The 14,645-nt window shown below is 42.3% G+C and overlaps 1 protein-coding gene across 1 annotated transcript in view; it reads right to left on the reverse strand.

Annotated features, from left to right (window-relative positions):
* The window catches only part of Col14a1 (collagen type XIV alpha 1 chain), a 180,041-nt gene that overhangs the window by 108,272 nt on the left and 57,124 nt on the right, over nt 1-14,645 (reverse strand). The window contains exons 10-14 of the mRNA XM_013348949.2: nt 11,024-11,175; nt 9,507-9,636; nt 7,838-7,983; nt 6,324-6,453; nt 3,547-3,686 (exon numbers count right to left, since the gene is read on the reverse strand). Of these exons, the coding sequence (XP_013204403.1) occupies nt 3,547-3,686; nt 6,324-6,453; nt 7,838-7,983; nt 9,507-9,636; nt 11,024-11,175 (698 nt within the window). The remainder of the gene's footprint in view (nt 1-3,546; nt 3,687-6,323; nt 6,454-7,837; nt 7,984-9,506; nt 9,637-11,023; nt 11,176-14,645) is intronic.

The following is a 14,645-nucleotide window of genomic DNA, read 5'->3' on the forward strand; positions in this document are numbered from 1 at the left end:
TAAGCAAATCTGGCTATCAATCCGTTTCGTTCAGAGCCCCTTCCCTGACTTCCCTCACCACACTCTGGGAACTTATAAAAATGGCTTTCCAAAGACGAACCTGAGGCTAAGGAGTGTAACTAATTTGTTCTGAGCCATAAAACTTTTAAATGTTAGGTTGGCATCGTCACCTTAAGTTTGTTTTTAAATCTCAAATCTGTGACAAATGAGAATCTGGTATGGATATCAAACCTACACAAAAACAAAATCCAATTTGTTAGGTTCACTGAGAGTCTAAAGGGGAAAAAAAAGAATAAGAGCATAAAGCCACCTATTGTATGTGTAGTATATGTGTTCATTAAAAACGATCCTGCTCATTGCTAAAGTGTTTTATTTTTCAGTTTAACAGATGACACTTTATGTAACTGATGAGTTGATTAACTATTTCCAAACAAACAAAAAGCTGTGTTGTCATTTTTCATTAGCTTCTTTTCTTGTGTTGCTTTCGTTGGGGGTGGTTATGTAGCTGAGGATCACCTGGAGATCTTTCTGCCTCTTGGATTACAGGTATGTGCCGTCACGCGTGGTTTATGCTATGCTGGAACTTGACTGAAAGGTTTCCTGCACGCTACGTAAGCACTTTGCCAACTGAACTACCTCCCACACCAGCCTGTACAGCCATACATTTGTTAAGTATTAACTTCAAAACTGATTCTACTGGTAGCACCATAGGATATAAGACTTGGGAAATGACAACAATGACCATTGTTTTTGCAACTATTTTGAGAAGAACTTTATGAACAGTCTCTAATCATCTCCCTTCCACCTTATTTGGGGGTTAAGAAGAAAGAACACTACCGAGGACTGAGAGGTGTAGGCTGTGCCGCTGAATCGTGGCTGTTGGGAACTGACATCTCACAGTCTAAAAACGGTGGCTTTACTTCTATAAAACTCAACGGCAGAATTTCCAGAATTTAATTCTCTTCCTCGCCTTAACTGCTTTCACAGTAAATGCTGAGATGGCGCCCGTCCTTGGATTGACAACTCATGCTTTGCTAGCATTTGGTGGTGTGAAAACTGTATGAAACTTTCTCTGGAGAAAACTCAGAATGGTGCCTGGCTTGCAGTAGGGCATTTGATCCCTTAGCACCATCACCATCTTCCACAATCATTAAGGCCCATAGAGGGTTAGGACGAAGACTCAATTCTGGAGATAAAGCAGCCGAAACATAAACTCAACCATCTTCCTCTGTATTCTAGCAAAGCTGTCACGGTACAGTTGAGTACTCAAGTCTCAAAACCAGAGAGGAGACATACAATCTCCTTTTTCATGAAACCACCACATGTGCTTCATGCCTTTCTTCCATCATGAGTTTTACATCCACACACAAATCCAAAGAAAGGAAAACAGTGGTCATGTTTTACTCTTATTCTGAATGTCTGAGTGACCTGATGGCTCAGTTGAATAATGGAAGTGTACTCTGAGGTAGGTAATTGTAGGGAATAGGAACCTGGAACTCTGCTTGGCTTGAGCTGTCCACACAGCCCTCTTCTAACAATGTACCTAGGAACCTTGGACATCTACACCTGCAACGAGCTGCAGATGTACCCCACTCCAGACAAAGAAATACATTACTCCATGCCTCCCAATAACCATCAAACATAGATACAAAACATAATACATTTCAGTGGAGAGAGAGAGAGGAAGAGGAGGAAGAAAAGGAGAGGGAGGAGGAAATGAAGGGAAGGGAAGGGAAGGGAAGGGTAGGTAGAGTAGAGAAGGGAAGAGAAGAAGAAAGGGAAAATAATGAAAGAAAAAAGAAATCTCAGTGGTGGAGCACTCTTGGCAGAACAACACTTATTGCTAACAATAACAAAACACCTATAGCTCAGGGATTTTTATTTTGATTGTTTAACTCCTCGGGGCTATTATCTTCAAAACCAAAGCAACTTTTACCCAATGACCCCGGCCTCATTGGAATTATTTACTCTTCAGATCTATGAACGTTGATGAGAGGGGCTGAACATTTTTATCCAAGCTAGGAAATGTGCCCTTGTTGACATTCCATTAGACAATAACTCTGAGAGCACACGCTGCAAAATATTGAGTTCAATTGTAGGAAAAAGTTTGTCCCAACATATGAAAATACTTATTGTATTTTCTCAGAAAATAGAAATGATGTAATCCAACATATTTCTCTCTCTTTGCTTCCTGGACCAAGATAAGGGAAAATCAAGCAAAAATAACCTTGCTATCTTGCTAAAACATGTTTCTAAGAAAAGAATTCCTAAATACATTAGTCACCACACACCACACATTTTCTTGAGTTTTAGCAAGTTCCATCCTTTCTGAGTATCTTTCTACAATTATGAAATCACCTTCCTAGAGTCTTTGCAGTGCCCACCTGTTCCAGAACAGAGAAATAAGCCAGACTTTGGGTCCATTTGTTAACACATGAAGACACACCCTCCCAGTCACCTGGGCGTATGGTGTTCTTCAGAAATAGCCGCACTGCTCTACATCTCCCATCCACAGGCTCCTCTAGGATGACCACCAAGCTGCCCATGGTGTTTGATTAACTGAATTTAGGCAGGAAATTCTGAAGTTTCTATCAATGAAATATGTCATCAATGGTATAAAACGTCTTTTCTAAAAAAAATGTTAAGATATGGAGTCCACACTCTATCTCCTTCCTCCGTTTCCTGATGCAGTGATTACACGTGTGTGACCATGCCTGACTTTAAAAGACTTCTGAGTCTAGACCACTAAGATGATACAATTCCATTTAGTACATTCTGGCTTCTTTGGAGAATGTGGCATGGGACTCTTGAACCAACACTCTGAAGCTGTGTGCTGGAAACTTCACATGAAGGGTAAACTCGGAGATGTAGATGTCAGTGTTAGCTGTCAACTGCACCAACCTCCCTAGACCATGCACTGGGACATGGGGAAAAGTCACCTAGGTCATGCCAGCTCAGGCCATTTACCTGTCAGGACAGAAGTATATACAGTCCCCACCTCCTGAGCCCCACAAGCTATGAAAGGAACTAAGAATGATATATTACATATATGTATATATACATATATATGTATTTTTTTGTCTGTCTGCTTTGCTGAAGTTCAAGGGCAGTTTTATTAGTTCAGAAGAAAAACCTCCAAGGCAGACAAGCTGTACTTCTCAGCAGCTGCCTGGAGGAAGAGAGGGGAGGAGAGGAGATTTAAAAACAAAACAACAAGCCACGCCATTTAGGCTACCAACATGGAAGTCAACCACAGGATAACAGGCAGGCAGTGGAGTGTTAGAGAAAGAGCAAGAGAACCCACCATAGCAAACAAAAGCATACATCCTGGCCATCATCCAAAAAAAGAGACAGAGAGAAGGTCAAGGAAAAGACCTTCCAGAGTCAGAAAAGAGGAAGACCTAGCTGCCCCTTGAGACTGCTCAGCTTGTGAGGACTGCACTAGAGAAAGGAACATTACATGGTCTCAATCCACAAGGCTTTGATGCCGATGCCCTGATCAACAACTACACAACAACCCGAAAAATGCCAGGTCCCACTACTCACCTCGTTGATTTCTGTCCCATCTGCACTGGTATACACAATCCTGTAACCATTGATCTTTCCCGATGTGGGGTCCCAGGTTAACCGGGCACTATTAGAGCCAACATTGGAGATTCTCAGATTTCTTGGTGGGGTTAAGGGCACTAAGAAAAGAGAGCATAATTAAAATTTTAAAGAACTAAAATTGCTTAAAATAAATTAAAAACTTAAACAGCACCCTTGACTTTCAAAGACTTCTTATTGGGGAAAAAAAAAGTCATTTAGATAATCCCGAAATACTCAGTGAATTGTCTCAGAAAGATCAATAAAGTTGCCTAACTAACAAAGAAATTCTTTTCCTTGGCGAGACCGAATGGCGGCAGAAAGTTACACATGCTCAGAAAGAAGAGGGATTTGGGTAACTCCCTGTGCTTTTTTTGTACTCTAGAAAATGGTGACGTAAAAACAGGACACCTAACACCAACTCTGAGCCAGTCCATCAGCTGTCATGTGACTCTGGAAGTCCCCGTGTGTGAAAGGAGGAAGGTACTCTCATCTTCTGCATGTGGCCATAGACTTTGAGACTTTCTCGAGTGTCCACCAACACATAGAAGTAATAACTGCCTTTGATTAGGTGACCCCTATGAGCTTAACAAGTACCATATTATCTCATTAAACCGCGATGTTAGACCGCATTAGCGGCAGTGATCCCTATAGTACTGGTGACAAAACTGAAGTAACTTAGCCAAAGTCACTGTTACACTGGCACAGTGCGACAGAAGAGCTCTGGGAGTGTAACTCAAGATGATCAACTGACGGCAGAAACAGCAGCATTAACCAGGATTCAACTTATGTGCATGCACATGTGTGCGTGTGCATGTGCGCGTACACAGTCTCAGCTATGGCTCTGTGGGAATCTACAGAATAAAAGCCTTGGGGATAAAGTATACCACTTTCCTCAGCCACAAGGGATAATGCTTTCAAAGGTAAGGTTTTCATTACCTCCGAGCATACTGATTTTTGACATTACAGAGCTCCAGGAGGTAGTGATCATTTTGATACTTTAGGGGCTAAAAACCAAGTGTGAGAAGTAAAATAAAGTGATATATAATCAGGCTTTATGCTTGCTTGGGTTGACACCATTCCAGAATCCCATTGTATTTTGGTGACATGGCAGGAAAGCATCTATTTTCCTTAGGACATTGAAACACCACTTAGGAACATTTTTGAATGGGTCCTATCTCCTTCCTTCCATCCTGCAGCTACCAATCTCAGGAAGGAGCTAGATCTACTTTAAGCACATCGATAAACGAGCATTCTTCATGACGGACATTCTTCATGGCCGACAGTTGGGTTTGTTTTCTTTTTCTTTACAGATAGCTTCCTCAACCCCCTCAAGTGGTATAGAGATAATTTCTGAAGGGATTTAGTTTTTCCTTCTTCTCCAGGTTTGATGTTTTAATTACTACTCTGCAGAACAGGAACAGTACGGCCTGAAGTAAGAATGGATGTGGGAAAAACGTCTTTATCATTAAACTTCTATTATGTCTTCATCTCAAGTCGAATCATAAAGACAAAGAACCATTTGTACTGTGCTACTCATCTCTCTCCAAGGAGCAGAGTGGGGCTTCCTGCACTTCCATGAGCTTCAAAGGATCATGAGCACAGCCATGTTTATGATGGCCTGTGGCAAACCCTGTTAGCACACATCAGACTCGGTAGTGATATTTCATTTGTGTTTTAATAAACATAGCTGGTCTGAAGTTCAGAGAGGAAAACAGCCACACTGATCAGCCTTACAGACGAGGCAGTGGTGACACATGCCTTTAATCCCAGCAGCCATGCTACTTTGCCATAGAAATCGGGTGGTGGTGGCATATGCCTTTAATTCTAACGCTAGAGAGGAATATAAAACGGGAGGAGAGAGCTCACAGTCAGTCTCATTCTGAGATTCCTGGAGGCAGGATCACCATTTCAGACTGAGGTAGAGGTAAGAGCCAGTGCCTGGCTGTTTTGCTTTACTGACCTTCAGGTTGAACCCCGTTTTCTGTCTCTGGGTTTTTATTAATCGTGCTACATTAATCTATTATGCATTTTCAAAACAGTTAAATTTATACATTTTCTTAAAACATTAGGAGTAATTCTGTCAAAATTAGCCTCATAGTTAGGGGTGTCTCTCAGTGGTAACCTGTTTAGCAGACGTGAGACAGTACCCCAGAAAAGGCAAAATTAGTCTTCTTATTAAAATTTTCATTAATATTTTATTTTTAATAAAAACCCAATAATTGACGGCTCATGTAAGAAGGACAGAAAACACTTTTAGAAAAACATATTATTTTAATTAGCATAAAACATATATTGAGTAATTATATATTTTCACATGGATTTAATCTTATAGCAACCACGTGACAGACAATAAACTGTTCCTTCCTTTACGAACAGAACTGACAATATTGCCATTATCATCCGGGTCACCTGAGGTGAGCTCCCTGCCTCAGCTGCTATGATTCCGGAACATTCTGGAGCTCCTCCCTTCCTAATCTGATCTGGTACCCGGCACATTTAGATTCAGAGAGAGGCACGGGTGGACTTATGGGAAGGATGCTAAAGTTCAGAGCTAAAATTCAAACTTTTGAAAGATCAAAGGAATACAATTCTCTCCCCAAGTAAAATATACATTTTCCTAAGCCCCGATGGCCTCTCGAGAGGTTTTAACCAAAACTGGTATTCTGGGTTCAGAATCTCAAACATGTATCCGGGCTTTTGTGATAGTATTTCATATGTATGCTCTGCCCACTCACGGGTTGTCGCTTGCCCTGTAGCAGGGTCGCTGGCCTCTTCTCCAAACATGGCGTACACGGTGACTGTATATTCTGTGTTGGGGAACAGGCCACTCAGCTCAATGTCTGTGTGGGTCTCTCCGATTTTCATCTGAAAAGAACACAGGCGATTAAGACAGCTCTCCAATGGGTGTTATCCCTGCTCAGCAGAGTGGAACCGAACCAAAGGTGATATTGCCCGGAATGAGGCTGTGTGACCTCGCACGGCACCTACATCTAACAGGCCTCAGCTGGAACTGTGGGTTTGCCTCAAGTTGTTTTGCGTTAGAAGCTGATAACATAGACCCACATAAAATTGAGCGTCCCCCCACATGCTGTGTTGGGATAATGCTTTTCAGCTGGGCAAATGGCAACGGCAGCCAGAACAACGATACTGTCTGGTCCCCTGGAAAGTGGGGTTGGAAATGAATTAGATGTATTCTCTAGATGTGTGCCTCAGAGCAGCGTGCTGGAGGCAAGCCCAAGTGGGCACTTGTCACTGCTTGCTAATTCTACCCAGTCCTCTGGCCGGATGCCTGGGTTCTGCTTCAAGCTCGACTATACTGGGCCAGCTTTGTCACCCCATTTAACAAGGAGGCCATTTGGAAGAATCGCAAATCCCTTCAGGTACCCAGAAGAGATAGACTTCTCTATCTCTATTTCTTCTAACTTGTCAACTTCTCTCTCGATTTGGGGTAACTTTTCTGACTTTTGGAGTTTGTCAGACTAGTCGTATGACAAGTGGCTCGCTTGGATGACAACTGGACATCAAATTTATGATGAGGCAGTTTTAAATTTTAGAAGAAAGGAAAAAAAAATCTCTATGACCTCCAGTCACACAATCCAAGTTGAGTGGCTAAATGCTGAGCCATCTGAGCACACATCAAAATGCATGGAAGGGAGCCTGGAGAGATGACCCAGAGGTCACCAGTATATCCTGTTCTTACAGAGGACCTGGTTGGTTCCCAGTGCCGCATAGAGTGATTCACAACTACCTCCAACTCCAGCTCCAGGGGATCTGATGCCCTCTTCTGGCCTCCTTGGTCATACACATATACACACATACACACACACACACACACACGTACATACATACATATACACATACAAATACATAATTACAAACATAAAACAGCCAGGCGGTAATGGCACACCTTTAATCCCAGCACTCGGGAAGCAGAGGCAGGCAGATCTCTGTGAGTTTGAAACCAGCCTGGTCTACAGAGCTAGTTCCAGGACAGGCTCCAAAGGGATGCGGCTGTGTCTCAGCAGAGTAACTTGACTAAGATGTGTGAGCTCCTGAGTTTCGCCCTTAGCACTAGACAACAGTGAATAGCTGCTTGGAAGAATATGGCTAGGTAGAGGTAGCAAGATTACCACCTATGTTTCCATGTTGACAGCTTGGGTTTTCTGAATTTTCTCCCATCAATTTTTATAGTAACAATTTTATCCAGAAGTCAAAGGTCCTAGGGCTGTAATTGGAAGCAGAGAGTTACCTCTTTCTCATCCCCCGCCAGCCCTTCTGTGAGAGGAGCATAGAGGATCAGATAGCCCGTGGCGCCAGGCACCGCATCCCACTTGACACGCATGCTGCTCTCGGTCACATCGTACAGCTCCAGGTCGGAAGCCATGGGTAAGGCCACTGCAAGAAAAGGCTCTTTGTCACATCCATTTACAACTGTCCTTGAGAAAAAAAAGATGGAGTCACAAGGGCTGGAGAGATGGCTCCGCCTTTAAAGGCTAGGCTCACAACCAAAACTAAAAATGGAGTAATAAGAAACAAGAGGTCAGGCCTGCTGGGCCTAGTTTTTAGTCCCTGCACTCTGAAGAAGGACAGAAAACCGCTTCAGGTTCAAGACCAGCCTTGGGCTACTGAGTGACACCTTTTCTCAAGAAAAAAAGAAAGCAAAACAATAATTCCAGCCATGTTTCCAGACTTGAGAGAAAGGAATTAGGATAAGCCTCTAGTTCACGGCTTGAACAACACTGGGGAAAGCATGGCTGTTCTTTCAAGTGTTCCGGCAGGTTCCCTCCCTGCTATATGATGAAGCCTCATGCTTCTCTAACTATGCTGTCCACTCCAGGGCTTTGCTTGCACGTTTAACTCTTTGCATATGTGTCGTTTGCAGTCCCTACAGAACTTCATGACTTGAACATGTCCAAGAGTCCCTGGTTTGCAGACTCAGCTTGTCCCAGACCGAAGCATCTCCGAGAGGAAAGACGGCCATTAGACTATCTCTGCAAAGGCAGACAACTCGAGGGACAACTCGAGGGAGTGGAAGGGAAGCAACTGGGAAAAACGGGGTAAGGAAAGTCATGGGAGAAGGGGGTGATTTGGGACAAAAAGTGATGCAGATGTCGGGAGATGCCGCAGTGGAAACCACTGCTTCCCATGCTAACTGAAAGCTAAGTTAAAGAAGAGAAAACCCATTTCCGCAAAGCAGAAGCATCAACACTGGCCTTGCGGATCACTGTCATTCAAAAGCCATCCCTGCACAGGGGGATAGCACCATCGTCCTGGGACGTTACACATTTAGTGTTGTTTAGATAGCTATTCTTCTATAAAATGCAAATCATTTAGGCCAGTTTGGCACAGTGCCAAGCCGGTATTAAGAACACAATCTTTAAAATAACTAAAAGATGATCATTTTAAGATTATCTTTTTGTGATTCTCTGAGTATGTGCCTGTATGTATGCATGTATGTGTGTGCATGTAGTAGGCGTATGTGTCATTGCGATCGCGCCCAATGAAGGGACTATCGCTACCCAAAAGATCCTTTTAACCATGACGAGATGAATGAAGAAGGAAATAGGCTGTCATTCCCTCAATACTGCCCTGAAGAAAGCAAGTCCTGAATTTCTCGTTTCCAACAAACAAACTGTGGCCCAGCTCTTGGCTCACAGTAGACATTTGCTAAAAAGATGTTTGGTGAATGAATGACTGGGTCTGCCTCCTCCACCCGGCTATCCTCCCTAAAACATGCAAGAGATTTGTCAAATCCATTCCATACGCACAGCTGCAAAGCGGAAGCCACAGCACCTTCCTCTCCCACAGACATCACGACAGCCCCTTCCTGTGAACTTTAGTCAGGGCGTCTATCCATCCTTAGGATAAGCCCCCTAAGCATGGCTGTGCGTGTTGATAGAGGGGAATCAAATACACACGTGTGGTTTCCGTTCCCCGCAGGCCTTCACTGGCTGTGTGGGCAGATACTGCGAACACTGCAATCTGGTACTCGGTTGATGACATCAAGTTTTTCAACACTACAGAAGACACACTTCCGTCCACCACCACCTGTTGAAAGAATCACGTGAGAGAAAAAAAAGATGAACTAGCTCATGTGCAGAATTGAGACCAAACAGCAAAAAAATATTTCCAGAAAGAACATCTCATTAAATATTTAATTTTTTTAAAAATTTATTTATTTATTAAGGATTTCTGCCTTCTCCCCGCCACCGCCTCCCATTTCCCTCCCCCTCCCCCAATCAAATCCCCCTCCCTCGTCAGCTCAAAGAGCAATCAGGGTTCCCTGACCTGTGGGAAGTCCAAGGACCGCCCACCTCCATCCAGGTCTAGTAAGGTGAGCATCCAAACTGCCTAGGCTCCCCCAAAGCCAATACGTGCAGTAGGATCAAAAACCCATTGCCATTGTTCTTGAGTTCTTAGTAGTCCTCATTGTCCGCTATGTTCAGCAAGTCCGGTTGTTTTTTTTTTTTTTTTGTGCTGTGTCTTTATTTCCACTGTAGAGATCAATTCCCCTTGTCTTTGCACATTCATTTAAATGCACTTTTATGGCATGTGTCCAAAGTCATTTCTTATTTCATGTATAATGCTACTTGTGTCATCCCTGGGCTAATTATTGTCCCGGTTGCATCCACGTGCTAACAATGGATACAATTTCCCCCGTGGAGCTTCGGAAAGTATTTAAAGGGTTTGTTAGTCACGAGAGAAAATGGAGCCACTGGAAGGACTTGGGTTTAGTTCTCTTTGGACCAAAGGATTTGAAAATCCATGATCAATTTCTATAACACTCGAAAGTAAAAAGGAGCTCACCAACCCTGCCTTGGAACAGACAAACATTGTGAAACATTCCGATGTCAACCAGAGGTTAGAAGAACAAAAGGAAATGGAGGTTTCATCAGGTCTGAACTCAGTGACTCTCTGCATCCAAGCATTAAAGGCAAAGAGCACAGTCGTTGGCAATAGATGTTCTCTTCTGTCTTAGCCATGATGGAAACTGCTGGTCACAGTTGCCAGAGTGGTGGCTTTCCCTTGTCCTGACCTCTACAAACGCTCAGGAAATTCCGAGTACCAGAAGACTAGCTCCTCATATTACCACAAAATTTGGAACATACGGTCTTCACTATGGTAGAAATACCTGGCCACTCCCAAATAGAAAAAGATGGATTTAAACCTTAGTCAATTTAGAACTTGCTAATTTCGAGAAGAAAAGTAGAGTAGGTTGTAAGTGCAGAGTTGATCCATTCTGGGGATGACTGTACGATGGGATGAGAGGTGTGGGTACCACAATTTGGGGAGATGGGGAACAACACAGTCATGTAGAGATCCATTTCAAATCACTTACAGTCTTGAAGCAGATAATGTCCTATGCACACATTTGCGTTTTGTGCCCACTATGAGGACTTCAGGGATGGAGAAGTCATACAGGCTGTCACATTACCTCTTCCGGTTTCCCACCTCGGGTGGGATAATACACCACTCTGTACTTTTCCACTTTTCCTGGGGTGTGAGTCCAGTTAACCATAAAGCTCCTGGCGGTGACTTCAGAAGTCATCAGCTCTGTAGGTGGCCCAATGGTAGCAAGGGCTGAGGCTAAAAGAAAGAAATACACCAGATAAACCCAAGCCATTCCTAGGACCCTAAGAAATGCCACCAGTCACGGTGCCCTTCAGAGTCTCCTCAGTGGGTAAGCAGGTGCCATGGCTGAGTCTTGCATTCATTCAATCAAGCATTTAATGTTCATTAGAAACTGTCCACTGAGGCAGATTCTTAGGACACAGACTGAAATTGAACACAGCTTTCAATTCTCAGAAACTTTGACGAGAACTGTTAATAAACACTGAAAACAAACATGTAAGTGAATGTGCCCGTATCCAAAGATGCTCCTCTGAGGCATTTAGAGGTGCCGTTTAATTCTCAGCCGTTGCTACTACTGCCCATGTGCTGCAGATGAGAAAGTCAAGGCACAGGGAAAGTATCAAAAAGACAAGTAGTAGCTCTCAGGGCTGAGCCCTTCTCACGGATATAAAGACATAGCATCTGCATCGAAGATGACCAGTCAACAGGGATCAATATCTAAACATAAAAGTCGAAAAGAAACTGCCATATTCTGAACACCCACTCTGTGTCAGATATGTGTCTTATGCATGTTGAAGAAAACGGTTTTATAAAGATTTGGGGAGTGGGGGGGGGCGGGGGGAGCTGGGGATGCAGCTCAGCTGACAAGAACGCTGTCTATCATGCATGAGACCCAGGGTCTAATCTCCAGAACCACATAACCTGGGTATTCTGGCACACACCAGTATTCGCACACTGGGAATGTGGAAGCAGAAGGGTCAGAAGTTCAAGGGCATTCTCAGACACGTAGCAAGTACGAAAAGCACCTCAAGCTATAGGAGATATTGTCTCGGGAAACTGTTAGATAACCGAAACAAGACTTATAAAATCTCTAGTGTGACTCTATCCTACACAGAGAATAGGAAATAACGCACTTTATGATACACGGTCGTTAGGGAGGAAAATGGCCAAAGGCAAGAGAATTTTGTACATGTTACTGACCATTATCAGGAAGGAAATTGAAGCCATTATTATAGACCCTACAGACATCAAAAGAATAATGGCAGAGTGGGAAGAACTCTACACAATTCTCCAACATTTACGAAATGGACTGGTTCCTTGAAAATTAAAGTGCTCTTTTTGAAGTACGGAATAAGATGGCAATATCCCTATGCAATAGTTACAAGCATTTTGGTATGGAAAAGTATAGCAAATGCAGTAAGGCAAGAAAATGAAATAGAAGTCACAGAAATAAAAAAAAAGAAACAAATTATTTCTATTTGTAAATTATATTATTTTCTATATAAAAATTTAAATTCAGAAGTAAACCCCTAGACTAATTAGTAATTTCAAGTCATGTATATGGTATATATGGTAAATATGCAAAAGTCAAATGTATTTCTATTTGCAAGAAATAAACATGTGGACACTGAAATTAAAAAATTCAATTGAGTTCATTCATAAAAAGTTGAATAATTTGTACAATTCTAACAAAGTCTTTATAGTAAATGAACAGACAGAAGACATAATTCCTGAAAACTATAAAATGCTAATGAAAGAAATGAAATCATATCTAACTACATGGGCAGGTATACTATATCCATGGACTGGATACCCCCAACAAAGCAAAAATAATTCTTTCACCAAGTGGATATTTGGTTACTGATAATTTTTATATGATGTACTTCCTATCAAAATCCAAGTAACACCTTTATGGAATAAAGATACCCTAATATTTAATGGGGTAATAAAAAATGGAAAGAGTTTTTAAAAACTTAAAAAGAATAAGCAAGGGCTGTGAAGATGGTGCAATGGATAAAGCAATGGCCTCCCAAGCCACATGCTAGGTTGGAGCCCCAGAACCCAAGGATGGGGCAGTATGCGCCTGCAACCCCAGCATTCCTGCAAGAGGGTAGAGGTGGAGACAGCAGCAGGGACTGGAAGGTCTTGCTTAGTCAGCTTAGAATAGCACAGCAGCAGAGACAAGAGAAACATGGTCTCAATAAAGTGGAAGGAGAGGAGAGGACCAACTCCCAAAGGGTGTAGTCTGATGTCTAGATAGAAGTCATGAATTTGCAATAATGATGATGATGATGATGATGATGATGATGATGATGATGATGATGATGATGATAGAACTCAAGTTTACACAATTTAAAGACTTACTATATAGCTAGAGCAAGTTAAAAGTTATTATTGGAAGAAAATTAGACAAGGTGACGTAAGGGAACAGGCCAAAGAGCCTGAAATAAAACTATAGAATTATACCTAAGAGATGGTGGCACACAACGTTCAACTAGAAAATGCCTCACGTCTTTGTAATAGATGTGTCGTTAGAGAGCAAACAGAAGAAAAGGCTCAACATTACCATTAACAGCACAGAAATGAAAACCAAAACCCACAGCATGTAATGACTATAAACCTTTCAGAATGGCTTAAGTGAAAACAAAAAGAAAAAGCACATCAATATTGGAGCCAAATGCAAAGACACCGGTGCAGTCACATGTTGCCACTCAGAACATAAAATTCTAGACTCAAGAAACAGTCCGGCAGTTTCTTAATGAAAACCAAGCTGAACTAAACATGCACTTGAGATACTGTGCAGTCATTGCATTCCTGGGCATTATTCCAGAGAAATTAAAGCATATATTTACACACAAAAAAAATCAATAAACAAATATTCACAGCAGCTTATCATAGTATCCTCAAGCTGGAAAGAATCTAGAATCTGAAAATGCTTAAACAAACACTGGGCCATCCAAACCACATAAGATAACCCAGAAGAGCTGTTGATACACATATAATACGGATAAATCTACAGGAAATTATTCTGCATGAAAAATTCCAATCCCCAAAGGCTGAATATTTGATCATTTTATTTGTATAATAGTCTTGAAATGAAAAAGAATAGAAATGGAGACCACTCTAGCAGCTGTCAGGATTAGCAAGACGGCGATGAAAGGGTGGAAGACTGTGAACAGCGGCAGGAGCATTCCTGAGATAGAAATGTCTTTTATATCCATTCAATCATGGCTCATCGCATGCTGGTGTTAATGCTGGCTCTACAAGGTGCTGCCGTCCGGGCAGAGCTGGAAAAGAAGACGCTAGCTCTGCGTGTGCTGTGCCTTACAACTTATGTGATTGTATAATTATCTTGAAACTGAGCATTTGTTTGGAAAAACAATGTTTTAAACGTTAACACTTCAGAGAAAAATCCCTTACTGGTCAAAGAAGATGTCCCTTACCCTCATGAGGCTGCCAATGTGCTTGTCTCTGTTTGACTGGAGACTCGGGCACCAGAAAGAAAAATGAAGTATTAAGAAAGTCAACTTGAAAAAAAAATATAGGGATTTTTATAGTTTATGTACCCACCATGACTGACGTGTGAGCATGGCGATAGACCTGTGTGCATGGTAACAGACCTGTGAGCGTGATGAACCTGTGAACATGCTTTCTCTCATTTACGGTTCAGTGTCCGCAATGATAGCACCATGTGCACTGTGTGT

Source organism: Microtus ochrogaster, chromosome 15, assembly GCF_000317375.1.
Source record: "Microtus ochrogaster isolate Prairie Vole_2 chromosome 15, MicOch1.0, whole genome shotgun sequence".
In the NCBI taxonomy this organism is placed as follows: Eukaryota; Metazoa; Chordata; class Mammalia; order Rodentia; family Cricetidae; genus Microtus; species Microtus ochrogaster.